Here is a 21,435-nt window from a genome sequence, read left to right as displayed (position 1 = left end):
TTACAGCACCACTAACGTCACAGTGCCTAAAATATCCTTTTCCCTTCCTATCTTCCACGTTCTATCTACACTTCAAGACTAGTTCAAATATAATCTCCTTCATTACGTTTTCTCCGAGTCTCCACACTGGAAGTAATACTGCTCTTGAACTCTTAACTGCCCCTCGTCTGTACCTCTCACGTGGCACTTTACTTTCCGTCTGTGCTATAATTGTCTTATTTGCCTAAAAAGAAAAGCTCCTTATGAGTCAGGTCTATGTTTGTTTCTCCCAAAGCACTTGCCATGAAAATAACAGTAGTCAACAAATATTTTTGAGTTAATGAATGAATTAAAAAGATATACCAAGGGTATAAAGATGAGTCTTCCTGTCTGTAAAGAACTTTTTAAGGTCTACATCTGGAGGTTTGGCATGTTTTTCTTCAAAAACTCCAGTTTTTGGATGTTTATGTCTGAAGATAAAATGAAGTTTATAATCTTCTCCACATTTATCTGGTCCAAACATAATGGTATAGGATGTCTTATCATAAAAGTTTTCCTTCAAAGAGAGATGAGTGTTGAGATTAGTCCAGAATTAGAGTACTTAATGAATTTCTCTATTCTATCCAATTGGGTGGAGTTTACAAAAATGTATTAAATGCTAATTCAACAAAGAATTACTTGACACAAGTGACAATAAAGGATGTGGAAAAATGACAAATTTTACTTCAAAATATTTTTTTAAAAAGCACACACTACTTCCTTCCTGAAGACGTAAAAGAGAAGCTGAAACCACCCTGGGAACAGCCTCCTAAGCTTTAACTACTTTATGTAAATCTGTATTATTAATATTTTATTAAGAAAATTAAGCATAAAGAAAAGCATACTTATGATCTTAAGACGACAATGATTATCCATTACTATTATTCAGGAAGACACCAGAAAATGACCCTCCTGAGCACAGAGTGAAGAGAGATTCAGACACAAGAACAGACACAGACATGCTCCCTGCTTCACTACTAGTAATTTCCCTTTATTTGGCATGGCCTCCTGGTTAAGAGCCTGGGATCCAGAGTCAGATACGGAGGTTCAAAGCCTACACTGACACTTAAACTAGCTGTATGTAGCCCTGAGCAAATTTCTTAACCTCTCTGTAGTTGTTTCATCACCTCTGAAGTATGCAGATAATAACAGTACCTACCGCATGAGGGTTCTTTGAGGATTAGCTGAGTTAACCAGATAAAGTGTTTGAAAAATACTTGGCATTTGATTTTATTATTGTCATTATACCTTCAGGTGATCGTCACCTTACAATACCTAAAACAAGAGCTTCAACATTTATCACAAATGGGCTCCCCTTTAACTGATCCTAATAATACTACTTGAATCCTTTAATCCATGTTTCATAGCATAGCCACGTGTTTTCACAAATATCTCACTGACGTCTCACTTATCTTACTTCTGTTATATGCAGAAATGCTGACACAGCCTCCTGTAGGAGAATGCTGTAAGAAATTTCCCCAGCCTTCAAATGGTCCTAATACAACCTGCTTCACTATGACAACACTTTTAACTTCGTTAATTTTTGTGGGCTGCCAACTCCTGAACTGGCCCGCCTTTACTTGGTTCTTTGGCCATTATACTTTACTGCCTTGCTCTGTTATCTTGCTTCTCTGAACAAACATTTGATTCTTATTTTGTAAAGAAAATAACTCTAAGCTGATCTTTCAACTGCATTTATAAGCACCATGTTATTTTTTATTTAAAGACATGGTAAAATTTTTACATTGATAAAAATTACAAAACTGATGCCATCAAGTAACACAGCTGTATACAAAACTTGAAGGCACATTGTAAAAGCTATATAAACTCATGTTGAATGGATTTTCAAAGTTCTTTTCTATTTCAGTTGAAAATAAAAATTTCAGTTTTATCAATTACTCCTTAAAAATACTTATTAACTTTAATAAGGTTTTCTTAAACATTAAAATATCATACCAGATTCAAACCATCAGTGTCTGCTAGGAGTTTAATGTATGCACCTCCACAATCAATACCATCTTGAAAATTTACTTCATATCTAAATGAAGGGAAAAAGAATCATACTGCTGATAAGTAAAAATTACTAATTGCTCTTCAAACTCTAATGTATTACTCTCAACTCATTTAAACATCAATGATTTACATTACTAGAAAGCTCAAATAAAGCATATTCACAATGTATAGGGAATATAAGCAGAAATGCTTTTTCTATGCACATCTTTAAAATATCAAAAATAGAATGATTACACTCAAGTATAGAAAAGCCAACCAATTTGTTGAAATAATTTTTTCCATCAAATCTGTTGAATTAAGATATTTTGACTAAAACTATAATAGGAAAAACAAAAATTAAAATAAGGTACACACTATACATACTCTTATAAAGATAAACTAAAAAACAAAGACTATGAGGACCACAGCCACAGCAACAGATTTCCAGAATCGCTAACGATCTTAGCTATCCAGTTCACTACTAATTGTTCTTTTAGTTCAACTATACCTAAACCATGTTAAATAAGTTGTACATTTAATTAAATACCTCCAGTAAAGAGATTTCATCATCTCACTCAATAACCTGGAGACTTAGCAGCCAAGAGATACAGGAGATACAGTGTAACAGCTGAAAGAGTGCACTGACATGAGAGTCTTCTCATGGATTTACAACACTGTGTAATTCTCAGCAAAATTTTCCTTTTAAGGAAATAGTCTTATTTAGGCAATGAGACATAGACTTACTGAATTTAGAAGAGATTTTTGGTAAACATAAATTACATGTGACAAAAATCAAGGAGGAAATGGCTATCAAAGTGAAAAACAGTGACAACCAAAAAGGTTTAGATTTGGTTTAATGAAGTATAAGAAAAAGAGATGAAAACTAGAGAAGCAACAGGAACTAGTGATAATTTTAACAAAGAACTGTGGTTTAAAATGTTCAATGTTCCTGAAGAAACTTTAGTGATGAGAAAGTAGAAAAAAAAAAAATAGCACACAAAACTTTGACAGTTTGAACCCAATTAGCACATGTATTTTGTATTGAAAAGAACAGACAAAATACAGCAAAATTTTATGTGACTTCTCTGAGTTGCAAGATTATGGTGATTTTTCCACCTACTTTCTACTCTGCTTTATTTCTCAAGACATTTACAGTAGTGGTTACAAGCAGGTACTTTGGGGTCAGAAAGACCTGAGATTTATTCCTGATTCTGCCACTTACTCTAGTGACACCTGGGGTGAAGGCAAGTTATTTAAGCTCTAAGTTTCTATTTGCTCATTTATAATATGGGGACACTGCTCATACCTGTACCTCAAAGGACTGTTACAACGATTAAAGGATATTATGAACAGTGATGGACAAATAAATGCTCAAAAATGTTAGCTTCTGTTATGATCTAAAGAGAGGTTTCGCTTTGTTCTTTTAAATTTTTTAAATAAAAGGAATTTGTTTGTTTTCCTCAAAGCCTTATCAAGATTTTTATTTTAAGCAGTAGCTGACAAATTTTTTTTCATGGAACATGTCTTTGAAGACTATAAAGTAAAAGAAATGGTATGCGATGTGAATTAAAGGTAAAGATTCACTATTTTAGGTAAAATAAAACAAAGAGATTTACAGCTTTTTCATAGGTGATCTAAAGACAAAGGGTTCTGTGAAAATGGAAGAACTTGAAAGAACAACTTTGTAAATTGTCTTGATAACTGTAAACATAGCTTTGTCGTCCTATTATGCCCACATTCAATTACTATGTCTATTTCTTACATTATAACTTTCAGAGTTTCCAGATCATTAACTTGTGACTAGTATAAATAGCTCACAATGGATTAGAGGATCAGTGAAATGTATATCATACAGCTTGACTGCTGGTCATCTTAAGTCACAGGAAAAATGAGGAGGTATGCAGAGTATTTGTTAACCCTATTTTCTTTAAAGTACCATTTCCCAAACTCTTCCATGAAGTATAATTATTGTTAGGGGGAAAAAACTTATGTTGTCAAATATGTTTGGGAAACACAGTACCAAAATTAAAAACAGGTTTTTATATGTAGAACTTCTCAAAGTCTTTAATGGGAAAATATGCTTATCTCTACGGTTAGAATATTCTTAGTTTCTAAAACTTATATGACCACATAATGCACGTTAACATGTACAATTCGGGAAAAGCAGCTTTAAAGTAAAGTTATGTCATTAAATCCATAGTATTTATAGTAGTTAAAATAAAATTTCTTCATTTTCTTTATCCCATTTCATTTTATCAATATAAGAGAAGACAAACATTCACTCTCCCTCTTTGAACTGTTTTCAAGCATATCAGAGACAGCGATTCAGTTCTTCCTGGTCCTCCCTTTCTTTTGCTAGGATAACAGTTTCACAATTGCTTTAATAATATTTTAGACTTATTATCCAATCTTTGCTTCTAATCTTGCAGGCTAGCTTTTGCTTACTTTCTTAACAGTGATTTATACTTTCTGAAGATAATAAATTTGATTCATTTTACTCTGGAGAAGTTAAACTTTATATTATTTTCCTTTAATCGTTCATTTAGGCCACAAAAGGTCAACACAGAAAGTGGTATTATATTCCACCTAAGTTTCAACAGAATAATAAGATTAATTTCAAACTTTCAAGAAAAAAGAAAAACCACACCCTGAATAATGATAAATAATATCAAGCTCAAATATTAGTCCCAATAAGTACTTGTGGCAATATTTTTAACTTGTTTAAATAATGGTGAGATACTCTTTTACATTATTTAATATTTTAAATTTATTGAAATAATGGAACTAAGCCAAAACATCACAACTGAAAAACTAAGCCAATTACACCAAATGCCATATTTTTTAAAATTTCTAAAATACAAAGTGGCATTTTAGTGATCCCACATAGGAACACGTGCAACTTGTTAACAAAAAAACTGAAGGCGTTCTGGAGTGACAGAGTGTACAGTTTAATGATATTTCCTTAAGCTGTAATTAGCTTTGGACAGCCAAATCTTCTGATATGAGGTAGAAAGTAACATTTATACATTTCCTTTTCTTTGATTTTAATTTGAATTTTACTGGTTTTGTAATGGTATTTGTATAGATCTATTTTTTGGTTTTATACCAGTAAAGATGAAGTAAGCTTGAGGAATTCATACCTGATATTATGACAGTACACATGCAAGCAACACCATAACAAAACTATTTATGTCACATTGTTGGGGCGGGGAGGATTGTCTATAAGAACATGTGCCTGGGGCCAGCCCAATGGTGCAGTGGTTAAGTGCACACGTTCTGCTTCGGAGGCCCGGGGTTCGCTAGTTCGGATCTCAGGTGCAGACACAGCACCACTTGGCACACCATGCTGTGGTAGGCGTCCCACATATAAAGTAGAGGAAGATGGGCACGGATGTTAGCTCAGGGCCAGTCTTCCTCAGCGAAAAGAGGAGGACTGGCAGAAGTTAGCTCAGGGCTAATCTTCCTCAAAAAGAAAAAAAAGAACACGCCCCTTTAAAAGGGGTCCATGCTTGAAAGACACTGACCTATACATGTTATTTCCTTTTTAAAATAAATCTACTGCCTTTGAATCTCATCACTGGTTTAACAGCAATATTTACAGTTCCATTCTGAATATATTGAGGTTAATATCTTAATAGCAAGTAATTTTAAGAGTTAAAATAAAAATGGAAAAATGGTGATTTTAGTAAGCATTTTATAGTTTATGGTGGTGAAATTTTATATATTACAGTATATATTATATTATTTTTAAACTAATCTGCTTTTCACTCAAAACCTCAAGGTGTTTGTATGTATATATGCATTGTGTTATTTAAGTAAATGAAACTGAAAAGGAAAATCTGGATTTTTATGTCCATTTTATATCCATTATAACTATATTCAGAAGCCAAATATATAAAGACTAATATTAATTTCAGGAAAAGTATTCAAAAGCATAATAAAACTTACTGAACTATCAAGGGTTTATCAGCAAAAACGAAGGGTTTTGCTAATACAGCAGATATTGCATGATGCTTTGCTCTGGATTTCAATACCAGTCCTCTGTCACCAGGTACTCGGTTTTCTTTCAATTCTTCTATTTCCCATCTTCCTAAAATATAGAGCAAAGCAAATTAAACTAAAACCAAAAACACTGACTTAAAAATTATTTATCAGCAGTGGTGACCAAGGCTGATTTAAGAAAAATAAAACAGAACTTAAATCAGGAAATAATGTCTCCAACCTTATGTCATACCTGGTCTTTTTTTCTCTTATCAGAGGACGGTTTCACTTTCTTAGCTAAAATTGTGGAAACTAATAAATAAACTCTACAGTATCTGATTAAAGCACCTCTAAAGCTGGCTTAGTTTAGATTTCTCTGAAAGACTTTTAATCAACAAAGTTACAAAATGTGGTTTCTCTCATAGGCTCTATCAACATTGTATTTTTAAAATGAGATGTTTTAAAATTACCCTCAAAGTGCATCCTTAACACAAAACGAGCGGTTTGCCTCGATCTATTTCTTTTGAAATCCATGGTATTCATCAGCTACTTTTCTTTACGGAAGTTATTGTAGGGATTTCAACTTTATTTTGAAAATTGTACGCTCAATGAAGCTTCCCAGGCTAAGTCATCAGCTCTCAGAACTTTTGGCCAAGAAGGTAGCAAGCACTGCAGAAGGACTAAGTTGTACACAGCAAAGCTGAGTCCGGCCCTCTCTGGGCTGGAATTTCCCATGTTTGAGACCAGGAAGATCCTGAAATTCGATCACGGGCTGCACACAAAGCAAAGCTAGCTGGGCTACCTGTAGCCCAAAAGTTGTGTGTTGGACATTTCTCCTTTACTCTTTATAGAATAGAAAATAACCAACTTATATTAATTTGTATAAAATGTTCTAGGCTGAAAATTATAGGTATTGCCTATTCCAAGAAAATTCAATTTAGCAAAAATTGGCTATTTTCTAGTACTGTCCCAAATTAAAATATTTATTATTGGGCAGTTTCGGATCCCTAATTCGCTCTGTATTACTTTTTTCTTTCTAAAAACAACAGTGTAAGAACCTGAACAGTCTCCTGAATCAGAGATGAGTGTTTTCCTGTCCATCACTGTGCACGCTTTACTGGACTCTTAAAAATGTGTATTTGAAAGTTTCCAGATTTCTTTTCCTTTTATTCCCCCTAAATTGGTTATATTATACTTTTCTATAAGAGATGAATTTATCTGGTTTTTCTCCTCTCACATTGATGATAAATTGTATCATCACTACTAACCTGTGCTTTGACCAAATCGAAAGGTCTTCTTTTAAGAAGTAACAACTTTACCTTTAGGGTTTATTGATAGTAAAGGATTTTAGAAACTATGTGGTCTTTTTTGCAATTATGTACACACATTTATCAGCTATAAAAAATGTATCATCTAGCTCTTTAATTTTAGAAAACTGTGACAAGGTAATTATTCCTCAATGACAAGAGGTTTTCCCCAACTTCAAATAAACAATAACTTTCTATTAATCGATGATTTACCCAAATTCTAGACAATATCAGGTTAATATCAATTCTTGTGTAAATAAAATTTCAAAAAGAATTCACATGGTTTGACAAGACATCCTGAAAGTTGGTTACTTAAAGAATTGGTATTTATGACATCTACACTTTTATTAATAACTTAATCTGAAAAATCTTATAAGTCTCCTCCAAATGCAAAACCTGTATCCTGGCACACAATGTTTCATACAGATTAGCTCCTGAAATGCTAGGAACTAGTTTTACTCAAGGGTCACTGGATGGAAGCTGTGATTAACTACTGTGACTACGAAATATTCCTGCAAAGAAATCTGACATTGGTCTCAACTACCCACTATGTAAACACTGCTAATACTGATATACAAAATACCAATTTCAGTAGCTGGAACTTTAAGAGATTCCATAGTTTTCAAAGTCGCTTTTAAGAAACTGGAAAAAGTCAGCCAACCAGACCAAATCTAATGTGCTAGAAAATTATTTTCGTGGATATTTATGTTTAATAAGACTACAGACCAAGCTTGGATGCTAGGAAGTTTGGTTTTTGCTTGCTTGTTTGATTTTTAATTTTAAACTGGGGAAGAAACTCATTTAAACACTAAAAGCCATTTTTGTCCAGCAAGAAATAGAGACTTAAACTCATTTGTAAGATAGACCACATCTTAATGTTAGGGAACCTCCATCAATAGATTCTTCTAAAATACAAATGTGAAGCAAGTATCCACCGAATGCTGTTGCAAAAAACTACAAGTAACCTAAACGTAGATGTTTTAGGCCAAACGTTCTGTTTGACAGTGTGTATTTCTGTGGGTATATTTTAGGTAGTACTTTAACTCTGGAGACTTGGCTCTTCTTTGGGGGAAATTATTCCGTTCTCTAAATGGATTCACACCGAATGCAGTGTTGCTTGTTCTGCTCATAGGGTAGATTTCTTTTCGGAGCACAGAAGAATATATAAGCACAGAGGGTTTTCTGGGATGGGGAACAATGCAAAGGAAGATATGCAGGCATGATCTTTATCTCACACTAAAACAGAAACTACAAAAAGGAAGGAGATAGCTGACGTCCAGCACACCCTGTTGTTTTGTTGTTGTTCTCATTTAACTGCCTGTTGGGGTCTGAGTGTGAGTTCACATCCTGATGGGTATGAGGTCCTCTGGGAGGGAGAAAATTCCCACTATCAGTCACCCTGACTGAGGCTGATCTTGCTGTAGGATATAACAATTGAGGAGGCTGGTTTTAGACTAGGAGGAGGAAGAAACTCTCTCGTCATACTCCAGGAGAGTCCTGTTAGGGAAGAAAAGATGACCCTTGCATATAGGACATTTCTTTCTATAGCTAAGCTTGAGGATAATCCTATTAGAGACCCAGTGATAACGGACGTAGGCCTGGAGATGTGGGCTCCAGGAGCAGCCACATTGCTTATAGCTCTCATAAATTATCTCTGTTTTGTACTCGCTAGGAGAATCTTGCCACAAGTTATGACTTGATCTAGGTGTGCCCATGCTTGAGATGAAACAGAAGAGAAGAATTGTAGCCTGGGAAACACTGTTTCAGGAAATGCAAAAGACTAACTACAGTGGAGTGAAAATTCAACTGCTCAGAGTTAGAAAACTGGATGGTGGCTTAAATATGGATTACCCTGGGACTTCCAGAAATATTGGAAAGGAGACAAAAGTCTGAACATTCTATTGTGAAGCAGGATGGGGCCTCAGGCCCTATATATCTATATATTTAACAGAAACATAATCTCAAAAGCTAGTGAACTCTGTCTGGGTCCTACTGGTTATATTGAATATTTAAATAAATATTTTACCATCATATATTGAAATCTCCGCATCTGCATCATCTTTCTTTGCTTTTGATAAGACCCACCTATAAATAAAAGTGAAAACAAACGAATATCATTAAAAATAAAACTTGCAATTTATAGATACAATGCATATTAGAAATACAACAAAAGATTACCCAACAATCACTCTTCATTCAAAAATAAATGAATACTTAGAGGCTAAATAAAAATCCTGCAAGGCTAGAGTTAAATCAAATTTGGAATCTGCAACTTACTAGCTGTATGATCACAGAGAAGGTACACTAAGCCTTAGTTTCCCCACTGGGAAAACAGAGATAAAGATAGTACCTACCTACTTACTTAGGACAGTGTCTGGCATATAATAATCAATAAATAATAACTTTTATTGTTTTTACCATTATTTAGGATGTAAGAGTAATCTGAATTTGTCATCTGAAATTAGATTATTAATATCTGTCCTAAGGAATGAAGAAACGTTATAAGTTTTCACTTTATATCATAATTCATTTGTATATTTTCTTTGTATAAATGAACAACTATTCAAATTAAACATTGCTATGAATAACAAAAATGTGTTAAGCTATTGGTTTACACTGCCAAATAAAGTACTTTAACATTTTTTATAGTTCTGTAGTAGAAACAATTTTCATAGGCCAATAACCAATAACTTCAAAAAAGCTAATCAAATCAAGAAAAAAATTCTCTTGAATGAATACTCACCCAGCCAACTTTCCACTATCAAAAGTTTCTGTAAAATATACTTCTCCTATAGGTTGAGGTGTCTTATATTCAATCTAGAAAATAGATATTTAAAAACAAAGTTATTCATCATCACAAATAATTCAATTAAATAATCTCACTAGTTAAGAACCTGGCATGTAATACACATTTAGGTAATATAGATAGATGGTCTTTGACCTCAAAACTCTGTATCCTAGTGGTGATAAGATACAAAAGAACATAGGAGATATGATGACGGAAAAAAATATTGTACGTGTAAACAGAGAATACTGACTCTTTCTAAGACAGGAGGAATGGAAGAAGTAATGAGAGAAGGCCTTAAGACACATGACACATGGCTTTGCAAGGCTTCTAACAGGGGACAATATCTGGGAATAAAAGTCATTAAGAAGTGAAAGAAAGAGCTTGATCAAAAGCATATAAGATGAAAAACTTAGTGAGTTTTGTAGGCTAGTTTAAAATTAACTTAAATTCCACTCTACGTGACTAGAGGAGGATGATACCATTTTGAGAGATCAGGAACTCAGAGAAGAAAAAGATTCAATAGAGAAAGCATTGCAAAGCAATTATCTGCAAAGCATGGTTTCAAGTGCCGTGTAAGTGTTAGCTACTGTGATGATGATAACGATGGTGGTGTTGGTGATATGGCAGCTCTTCTAATCCTCATAATACTTCTATGTGGGGAGGACCACTACTGCACCCATTTTACACAGGATGAAACTGTGGGAGAGGGGCACAGTAACTCATATCATATAATCGTAGGACTTAGAGATATGAGCCAGGCTGTCTGGCTCCAAAGCTCATACACTTAACCACTACACTATATAGAACGTACCAACAAAATAATTTAAAAGATTAAATTTACTGACAAATGATCACAAGATTATCTGAACTGATGATGAATGAATACAATTTTGCCTAAAGTAATAGATCAATCTTGGTCCTTTTGAATCAGCCTTTGTGATTTTATCTGTATGATCAGTTAGGAGATTTTTTCTCTCAGCCTTCAGGCAAGAGCATGCAGGAGTACTTCTATTTTCACTGTCTCTACCCCTGCCCTGAGAGTACAAGATTTCCTGTCTGTCTGAGGGAGGAAAATCAGTAACTAAACAAAATTCTACATAATTACTGACAGAGTCAAGATTCTGCTACCCAAATTGTCAATCTTCTTGAAGTTTACTGAATTACAACTTTACTGTTCTCTATATTTTTATGGATTGGCAAAATGGACAATGGGGTCACAAGAGGCTTCCTTATGTTCAACCACCCTGTAAATCACCAGCAGTTGATTTTGCCCTTTATTTATACTTTACTCTATCCAGAGCACTCACGCTATAAACTTAGAAGCATCAAAAATTGTTCTTTCCCACTTATCCTCTTTTCAAATTATCACCAAATATAGTTAAGAGTGGCAGGTGTCTGCCAATTCCTTTGAAGTAATAACCTCTGAAAACGCTGTTAGCAGCCTATCTAGTCAGTCATCAGCACTTTGATTACTTACTTTCTGTGGATCACAGAACTAGGTTTTAAAAGAAATGTCTTTGTGGAACTGAAAAGCTTAACACGAGAAAGAATATTCACCTTAAACAGCTAACCACACTTGCATTTGCAAATAAAAAACTCTAAAAGGAAGTAAGGCAAAGAAGTCTCTAACAACTATATATTATTCTCCTCGGCCCTTTAAACAGTAGCTAGCACAATACAATTGATGCTTTCTCACCATCAAAAATATTTCTGAAGGAAAATTTCTGATTGTCCCAATATTAGCTATGAATATTCCTCAATGTGAAAGCTCTTATGGGTTGTCAAAGTGTACAAAAACCTCTGTAAAGTTAGCTACCACCTCAAAACACGCATCTCAACAACGCTGAGACAGAAACACGGGTGAGCCTCACCACCACTTCTGTTTCTAATTCATCCTCCTATTTAGCATTTTCTTCCCTCAGAGAAATAAAGAAAAGCTACTGACTTTACTTCTAGGAGAAGTGCAAATTATACTACTTTTTCTTTTATCTGAAGAGGGATGGCAGTGTCAGAAATAGGCAGAAAACCTTCCTCTTAGCTAGAGTACTTCGTCCTCTTTAGCCAGTGATGAACTCCTATTTTGATAGTAAAAACCTTACTCATGTTTATTTGATGATAAAACTGTGCTAAGTGCCATGTGCAAATTTACATAGCATATGGGCCCTCTAAAAACATAGCAACAGGGCTGGAAAAAAAAGCAATGTTTTTCTATTTACTTAGAAAATGAAACTAGTAAAACAGAAATGAATCTTAAGAGATCAGTCACTCCTAAGTGCCATGTAAAGGAATAATTTATAGCTCACTTCTCAATAACCTTACCTCTGAGGAGGCGTCACCTTTATTAACATCAATCTCTTCTGAATTTTCATCAAAGTCTTCCATCTCAACACCATCATCCATAAATTCTGCATTAACTGAGATGAATACAAGACCAAAACACAGCCAAAAGCCTTGGAAACGCATATTGATTATCTGCAAAATTAAAAGTAATCAGTGAAAATAAAACAAAGTTGTGAAAAATACACGTAAGTATACTTACAAAGAAATAATTTCTCCTTAACACTTCCTTTATTCTAAGATGGCTTTAAAAACAAATCATTACCAAAATTATTTAAATTATGATTTGAACAAGTGATAATACAAACTCCAAATCTCACAGGACACAGATTCTACACCTGCAGGCCCGCCCCCAAAACAAAGACCAAAGGCACGAAACCTACAGATATAGATAACAGGGATCACCAAACTCTAATCACGGGGACCCCTTCAAAAGAAAGAAAAAAGGATCATGATTCCTAAATGTCCACTTAAGTTACTTTTTTATTACAATGTTGCTTAAGTGTATATAAACATACAATTGGAAATTTTATAATTATAAAACCAAAATACTTTTATATATAAACGCCAAAAGAACTTAAGAAAAACAATTTTACCACAACTTAATGTGATAGTCTTTTGCTGAAAACAAATCACAGCTAAAAAATCAAACAAATATGTGGTTTATTGCAATCAGGTTGAATGCTATGGAAAAAGTTCTTTTGTATTTATCAAAATGATAAAGACAGTTATCTAACCATTTCTCTATTCAAATACTGCAAAACTTCTGTTCCTTATAGCATTAATTGAGATGAGTAAAAGCCAAATATTATTTGGCTGTCTCTTGGCAGAAAGACATGATTTAAATAATTACATCCTCCTCTATTCCCATTAGCATGTTAAAAATTGAAATTTTATCTCTTGGTGCCAAAGGACTTTTAGACACTGAAACAGTATGGCAGTCCTTGTTACAAGGTGGCCAGTCATCCAGATGATCCACAATATAGCTATATTACTTTTTTAAAAAGTTACCATCAACATGAAATTTTTTTTTTTAAAAAAAGTAAGTTCTTAGAATTCTTAGATCCTCCAGAACATATCTATAGGACTAAATGGGTCTGCTTAGGAAACACTGGATTTACAGGTTAGCACTCTACACCCACCCAAATGGCTATAATCAAAAAGAGACAATAACAAGTGTTGGGAGGATGTGGAGAAATTGGAATCCTCCTATATTGTTGGTGGGAACGTAAAATGAGATTTAGAAAACAGTGTGAAAGTTCTTCAAAATGCTAAAAACAGAATTACCTTTTGACCTAGCAATTCCACTCCTAGGTAGCTACCCAAGAGAAATGAAAACAGATGTCCACACAAAAACTTGGAATATAAAGGTTTAAAGAAACATTTTTCATAATAGCCAAAAAGTGGAAACAAGCCAAATGTCCATTAACTGATGAGTGGATAAACAAAATGTGGAATATTCATAAAATGGATATTATTCACCAATAAAATGGAAGGGAGTACTGATATGTTACAAGATAGATGAATCTTAAAAACATGTTGAGTAAAAGAAGCCAGTCATAAAAGACCACATACTGTATGATCTTATTTAAAAGAAATAAGCAAATCCATAGAATTGGAAAATAGAATAGTGATTGCCCAAGGAAAGGAGTGGGAAGAAAGAGTTAATGGGTACAAGGTTTCTTTTTGGGGTGACAAAAATGTTCTAAAATTGGAATGTGGTAATGATTGCATAACTCTATAAATATAAAAACCCAGTGAACCGCACATTAAACAGGCGAACTTGAAGATATACAAATAATGTATCAAGAAAGCTGTTTTTAGAAAAGAAACAGATTATAAAGGCATTTTCCCATACTGTTAGCTCAACTGATTAGAACTCTTTTTAATGAGATCAAAACTTTACATGAATGTGTGAGCCAGTTAGCCTTGACTTCATCTAGAGGTCACTGGCTACAACTTTAAAGTTTACTTTAAAAATGCATGTTTTTAAGAAAAATCAATACCAATCTACCATAAAATGAACACTCTTATTAAAAAATGTGTTAATATCACTATCTTTATAGACAAAGACAACACAAAAAATGATGCATGCTGTCATTTGTCACAAGAGTTTAATCTCTCTGAATCAGAAAAAAAAGAGGTGGGATAGGAAGTAAAGATATCAATTTGAACTCAATAAGAATAAAATAGGTTTCTTTTTTTAAAATTTTCACTTATTGCCACAGGAATGAGTACATCTGCAAATTGCTTATTAATTGTTAAGAACCCAAAAAAAGCTTCATTGTTCTAAAAGTTTAAGAGCCTTCCATGACTTACATATGTATTAACAGGTGTTTTGCCTGACTTGCTGTTAATAACATTTGAGTAAAACAGAAATGCATAAAATAATAATAGCAGTAATAACAAACATTAATATCAATTCAGGTCCCTATCTTCTTCTTCAAAATGAACATACACTTCAGTTTCTTAATAATTCGTTTGTTGAAAGAATTAGGCTGTAAGAGCTCTTTTTGCACTCTGGTGTTCTGGGCCGCCAGGGAAGAATGAGGAGGAAGCCAAGCGGGCAGTGCCCGCTCTGGAACTCTACTCCTGCTTCAACCAGAGCAACCAATTTTATTTGTTTTCTATATTACAGTTCTTCCTAACTTTCCAACTATTTTCCAAAATAGTTGCCAAACCTTCAGAAAGAAAGTTTAGAAAACCCATTATCCTGAAAGTTTGTTTCTTCTCTGAAGTTCATTGGCTATGATCATTCATTTGAATAAAGGAACAAGCTAATTCAATCTTTGCAGCGCAGGACATGAATAGGATAGGCATTATTACTCCCAATCTGCAAACTGAAAACAGAAAGATTTAAACACTTGGTAAAAGCCACATGATTGGAAATATGAAGGAAGATAAAAATCCAAAACTTTACATCAATATACCATGCCAGCTCTTATTTTAATCTTACCCCACTGCATTATTGTATGCTTACTGATAAAGCACTAAAAAGGAATCACAAATATGGTAACAGCCTACATTTTCAAATCTCGGAATTTTCCAAAATTTATATTATTATTACTATTAAGCTATGAAGATATTTTCCCAGAAATGGCCCTATCAACCTTACTGCAGAAGTGAAATACTTAAAAATAAACTGCAAATGGTTACAAACCATTCTGCAGGCAATACAGTTCTACAGGATAATAGTCTTTATTAAGAAAATGACATAGTCCAAGGTTGTTGTTATTTATGCCTTTTTTTAAAAAAAAATCAGAACTATCAGGGCTGGCCCGGTGGCATAGTGGTTAAGTTCGCACACTCCACCTTGGCGGTCCAGGGTTGGCAGGTTCAGATCCTGGGTGCGGACCTAGCACGGCTTGTCAAGCCATGCTGTGGTGGCATGCCACATAAAGTAGAGGAAGACTGGCACAGATGTCAGCTCAGTGACAATCTTCCTCAAGCAAAAAGAGGAAGATTGGCAACAGATATTAGCTCAGGACCAATCTTCCTCACACACACACACACACACAAAATCAGAAATATGGACTTAACAGTTTCTGCTTAATTCTGCAGTGTTCTATCATTATTCAATGATGCACCAGCTGACAATTGAGAATTATATCATGAAGTTCACAGTATTACTTAGAAGTTATCACACTGTGGTGCCAACATGTCATCAAGCTTCCAACAAAACTGTGAGGTTTGTCACATATGGTTTCTTGAAGAGAGAGGTAAGATATCACCAGCCTGCACTGGAGCTTTGAGAGGCCTGACAATGGGGTAATACCATAAAACACTGAAGTAATGTATTTGTACAGTTTTTAAAGATGTTTTAAATTGTGGAACAATACATATAAAAGTTATCATTTCAACCAATTTTAACTGTTGAGTTCAGTAGTGTTAAGTACATTCACACTGTTGTACAATCCATCTCCAGAACTCTTTCCAACTTGCAAAACTAAAACTCTATACCCATTAAACAACTCCCCGATTTCCCCCTCCCCCAAGCCCCTGGCAACCACCGTTCCCTTATTAGTTCTAACAATTGTTTTTGGTGGAATCTTTAGATTTTTCTGGATATAAGATCATGTTGTCTGAACAGAGACAATTTTACTTCTTCCTTTTCAATTTGGAATCTTCTATTTCTCTTTCTTGCCTAAATGCTCTGGCTAGGACTTTTAGTACTATGTTGCATATAAGTGACAAAAACAGGCATCCTTGCCTTGTTCCAGATTTTAAAGGAAAAATCTTTCAGTCTTTCACCACTGAGTAGGGTATTACCTGTTGGTTTTTCATATATGGCCTTTATCATGTTGAGGTAGTTTCTTTCTATTCATAGTTTGTTGAGTGTTTTTATGAAAAAGGGTGTTAAATCTTGTTAAATGCTATTTCTGCATCAATTGAGATGATCATGTGGTTTTTTCCTCTCTTCTGGTAATATGGTGTATTACACTGATTGATTTTCATGTTGAACCATCCTTGTATTCCAGGAATAAATCCCACTTAGTCATAGCGTATAGTCCTTTTAATGTGCTATTGAATTCTTTTGGCTAGTTATTTTGTTAAGGATTTTTGCATCAATATTCATCAGGGATATTGGTCTGTAGTTTTCTTGTAGTTTCTTTGGTTTTGGTATCAGAGTAATGCTGCCCTCATAGAATGAGTTTGGAAGTGTTCCCTCCTTTTCGATTTTTTTAGAAGAGTTTGAGGAAGATTGGTATTAATATTTCTCTCAACGTTTGCTAGAATTCACCAGGTAAGCCATCTGCTCTTGGGCTTTTATTTTTTGGGAGATTTTTGATTACTGATTCGAATCTCCTTACCAGTTAAAAATCTGTTCAGATTTTCTTTAACATCATGATTTAATCTTAATAGGTTGTGTGTTTCTAGGAATTTATCCATTCCACCTACGTTACCCAGTTTGTTGGCATATAATTGTTCATAGTATTCTCTTATAATCTTTTTATAGCTATAGAATTGATTGTAATGTCCCCTCTTTCATTCCTGATTTTAGTTATTTGAGTCTTTTTTCTTATTCAATCTAGATAAAAGTTTGTCAATTTTGATCTTTTCAAAGAACCAACTCTTGGTTTCAGTGGTTTCTCTATTGTTTATTCTCTATTTTATTTATCTTTCACCTAATCTTTATTATTTCCTTCCTTCTGCTAGCTTTGGTTTTTCTAGTTCCTTAAGGTGTACAGTTAGGTTGTTAACTTGAGATCTGTCTTTTTTAATATAAGCATCTACAGCTATAAATTTCCATCTTAGCACTGCTTCCACTGTATCCCATAAGCTTTGGTGTGTTTGGCTTTTGTCTTTATTTATGTCAAGAGATTTTCTAATTTCCTTGTGATTTCTTTTTTGACCTTATGGATGTTTAAGAGTGTGTTGTTTGGGACCAGCCCCAGTGGCCTAGTGGTTAAGTTCAGTGCACTCGACTTCAGCAGCCCAGGTTCAGTTCCTGGGCATGGATTTACACCACTCATCTGTCAGTGGCCATGTTGTGGTGGCTCACATACAAAAAGAAGAAGACTGGCAACAGCTCAGGGAAAATCTTCCTCAGCAAAAAAAAAAAAAAAAAAAAAAAGTGTGTTGTTCTATTTATGGGTTTTCCTGTTTTCCTTCTGCCACTGACTTCTAGTTTCATTACATTGTAACCAGAAACGACATTTTGTATGATTTCAATTTTTAAAAATTTACTAACACTTTTGTGGCCTAACATACAGTCTATCCTAGAGAATATTTCATGTGCACTTAAGAAAAATATATATTCGCATCAATATTCATCAGAAATATTGGCCTGTAGTTTTCTTATAGTGTCTTTGTCTGGCTTCAACACCAGGATAATGCTACCCTCATAAAATGAGTTTGGACGTATTCCCTCCTTTTTGGGAAGAGTTAGTTTTAGGAAAATTGGTCTTAATATTTCTTTCAATTAATTGGTACTAATTTTTCTTTCTGCTGTTGTTAGGTGGGGTATTCTGTATATGTCTATTAGGTCCAGTTGATCTATAGTCTAGTCCAAGTCCTCTATTTCCTTATTGATCTTTATAGTCATCCTAAGTTATGCAATTTTAGTGCGGCAAGAGTTTATAAGGCACAAAGTAGAACATTTAGTGCTGATACTACCTCCTTCCTTCCTTACAAATGTGTAAAAGGTAGCAAGCCCAGGGTCCTACGCTTCATGTGTATTCCTCACTTCACACAGGTTGCTGAAATCACAAAACACCATTCGTGCCTTCATGAGGAAGAAGTGAGGCACCGGAGAAATATATCCATTTGCATGTATCTTTGATCTCACGTATGTTCTCTGTGGTGCTTCTGGGCTGGTTCAATAACAAACTGAAGTATAAGTAACTCTGGCCAAGTATAAGATACCATTCTCCCCAATCTCTGAAACCAAGACCAAGCAGTCTGATTTACGTCAAAAAAATTCACTAATACCACCTAAAAGTCCTATTGAATCTCCACTGCCAGCTCCAAATCACAAATTACAAAGCACAGTTCATTTACTGCTATTGAACTAATGCTCAATGCCCCATCAAAGGTAGCTAGAACACTAAAGGAAAAGACAATCACAGGATACCCAATATTCCTTGTAAAGCGTGGGAGAGATTGCTGGCTGATCAACAAGATATTTCCTCCTTTTCCAGGGGACAGGAACAGAATATATTGTCCTTGGAGTTAGGTGTGATTCAGGTGAATGGGAGTCAGGTTTGACCAGGAAAGCCAATGATATAGCTCCGGTCTGAGTCTGAAGGCCTGAGAGACAGGAGAGCCATGGTATAAGTTCCAGTCTGAAAGCCATTAGGCTCAAGACCCAAGAAGAGCCAGTGTTTCAGTTTGGGTCCAAAGGCAGGAAAAGACTGAAGGCCCAGATCAACTAGTCAGGCAGGAGGAGTTCCCCCTTCCTCACTGGAGCGTCAGCCTCTTTATTCTATTCAACTGATTGGACGAAGCCCACCCACATTGGGAGGGCAATCTGCTCTATGTGGTCCAACCATTCAAATGTTAATCTCATCCAAAGACATCCTCACAGACACACCCAGCATAATGTGTGACCAAATATCTGGTCACCCTGTGGTTCAGTCAAGTTGACACACACTTAACCATCACAGACATCTACTCCTGAGGAGCACCAGCAACTAGAAACGCTGTTAGGCCTCTGAGAATTTTTTATCTTCTATTTGAGCATTAACTTAACTAACACATACTGTTAAACAAAACTAAGTATTTTTTCCTAAATTAGAAGGACCTAGAAACAATTAAAATACCTCAAGAAATACAGCAAAAAGTGGGACAAGAACCGTAACGGGAGAAATAATAGTTGAAAATACAACTTAAGGCGGTTTAGGCAACAAAGTGCTAAAAGCATTCCAAGGAGTTTGGATCTGATGATACAAAAGCGAGAAACTTCTGAAGGTCTGAGATTAGTGAAATGACCAGGGCTGAAATCCTGCATACAGGACTAGCATTTGGCTTTACTAACGATAGAAAGAATGAACTAAATCTGTCCTGGGTTTTAAAATCATAGCTACATACTACAGTTAAAATTGATTAAATAGCATCATTTTCAAAATAATCTTTATATAAACATTATAATGAAAACTTTACTTATTTATTTAGGGTTTATTCTATCACTACATAGTTCCAAAAGAATAGTTTGAAGCAACTTGCAAAACACAAAACAGACAAAAATATAAGCTCGCCAAGGGGTGGAATTCTCTCTCATTTCTGTATTCACAGTGCCCCCAAAGTGTGCTGGTGTATGAGAATAGGAAGAGAGATATGCTTATAGAATGAATGAATGAAGACATAGATGACAGTGGAAAAAATGGCTACACTGGGGAGAGAAATAGATGTTACTAGGCAATCAACTGGAATGAGTTTGTTGTTGCAGTGATACATTTAGCAAAAGGGTTTCTAGGCAATTAGGGGATGACCAGAAAAAAAATGAGGGAGTTTCCACTGTCCATAAAAGTCTACAGATTCCTCAGAGGGAAAAGTCCTTTTCTACAATTTAACTCCTAGAAAAATATATGGACTAAATCCTCATGTAATAGATGTCTTTCACTGTGGTTTTATGAGTGAGAAATAGTTACGTCAATGCTTCTAACATTGGCCCTTGAAAGTTTTTTAGAACATTATTAAAACTAAACACAGCAAAAGCATTTCTATAGAGAAAGAAGATAATGGTCTAGAAAGTTTGAAGTTTTATGATCTAATATGGGGAGATTAATCATATTTTTAAATTCTTCTCTATATCTACCAAGAAACATCTCTTATTGTGAATTATTTCAGAATCTTGCTATAGCCATGCTGCACTCTAACAACTCAGTTCATAATTTACTATAAAAGAGAGTAAACAGAAAAATTAGATTAAAAAGTTTTGTGTTACCACATCACAAAAGTAAAACTGGACAAATTTTCACCAAAATTAGAGGGTATTATTGGAATTATCTGGCTACACAGCACACAGAAAATTCACTTTGAAGGATCACAAGTGATGTGGAGAGGAAGGTAATAGTGGCATCTTAAAGAGGCAGCCTTCTTCCAAAGAAGTCTCAAGCCCTCATTTGAAATGTAGCTACTTTCTCACAGAAGAAACTAGCACGATTCAGAATAAGTTGCATCAGAGATTTATTAATTTTGTGATGGCTAATGTTTCCAGAAATTCAGGGAAGGCTAGCCAGTAGATAATAAAATTCATCATTCACGAATTTCTTTAACACATATTTATGATTGTCAATTATGTGCCAGGTATCATGTCAGACACTGAATTTACAGTAACGAGCAAAACATACATGGCCCCTGATCTCAAAGAGCTTACAGTCCAGAGTGGAAAGAAGATGTTAAATAATCCGGGTATACCATGTAAACTAGAGTAAGTTTTACAGAAAAGTAAAGAAGTTGTAACAGTTGGTAATTGGGGAACTGAATCTACACGGTCGGGAGAGGGTCAGAGAAAGCCTCCTTGAGGAAGTTGCACCTAAAGCCAGATGCAAAGGACAGAAAGGATTGATT

The 21,435-nt window shown here is 34.7% G+C and overlaps 1 protein-coding gene across 2 annotated transcripts in view; it reads right to left on the bottom strand.

Annotated features, from left to right (window-relative positions):
* CLGN (calmegin) overlaps positions 1 to 21,435 on the bottom strand; it is a 40,474-nt gene that overhangs the window by 14,891 nt on the left and 4,148 nt on the right. For both annotated transcript variants that reach the window (XM_070609050.1, XM_070609049.1), the window contains 6 exons: positions 12,406 to 12,558; positions 10,042 to 10,115; positions 9,325 to 9,383; positions 5,959 to 6,100; positions 1,975 to 2,056; positions 343 to 535 (listed from right to left, as the gene is read on the bottom strand). In XM_070609050.1, the coding sequence (XP_070465151.1) occupies positions 343 to 535; positions 1,975 to 2,056; positions 5,959 to 6,100; positions 9,325 to 9,383; positions 10,042 to 10,115; positions 12,406 to 12,549 (694 nt within the window). In that variant the 5' untranslated portion in view covers positions 12,550 to 12,558. The remainder of the gene's footprint in view (positions 1 to 342; positions 536 to 1,974; positions 2,057 to 5,958; positions 6,101 to 9,324; positions 9,384 to 10,041; positions 10,116 to 12,405; positions 12,559 to 21,435) is intronic.

The sequence above is a fragment of the Equus przewalskii genome, chromosome 2, assembly GCF_037783145.1.
Source record: "Equus przewalskii isolate Varuska chromosome 2, EquPr2, whole genome shotgun sequence".
Taxonomy (NCBI): domain Eukaryota; kingdom Metazoa; phylum Chordata; class Mammalia; order Perissodactyla; family Equidae; genus Equus; species Equus przewalskii.
The sequence above is the reverse complement of the archived record's forward strand: the minus strand, read 5'-3'. Positions and strand labels throughout refer to the sequence as shown.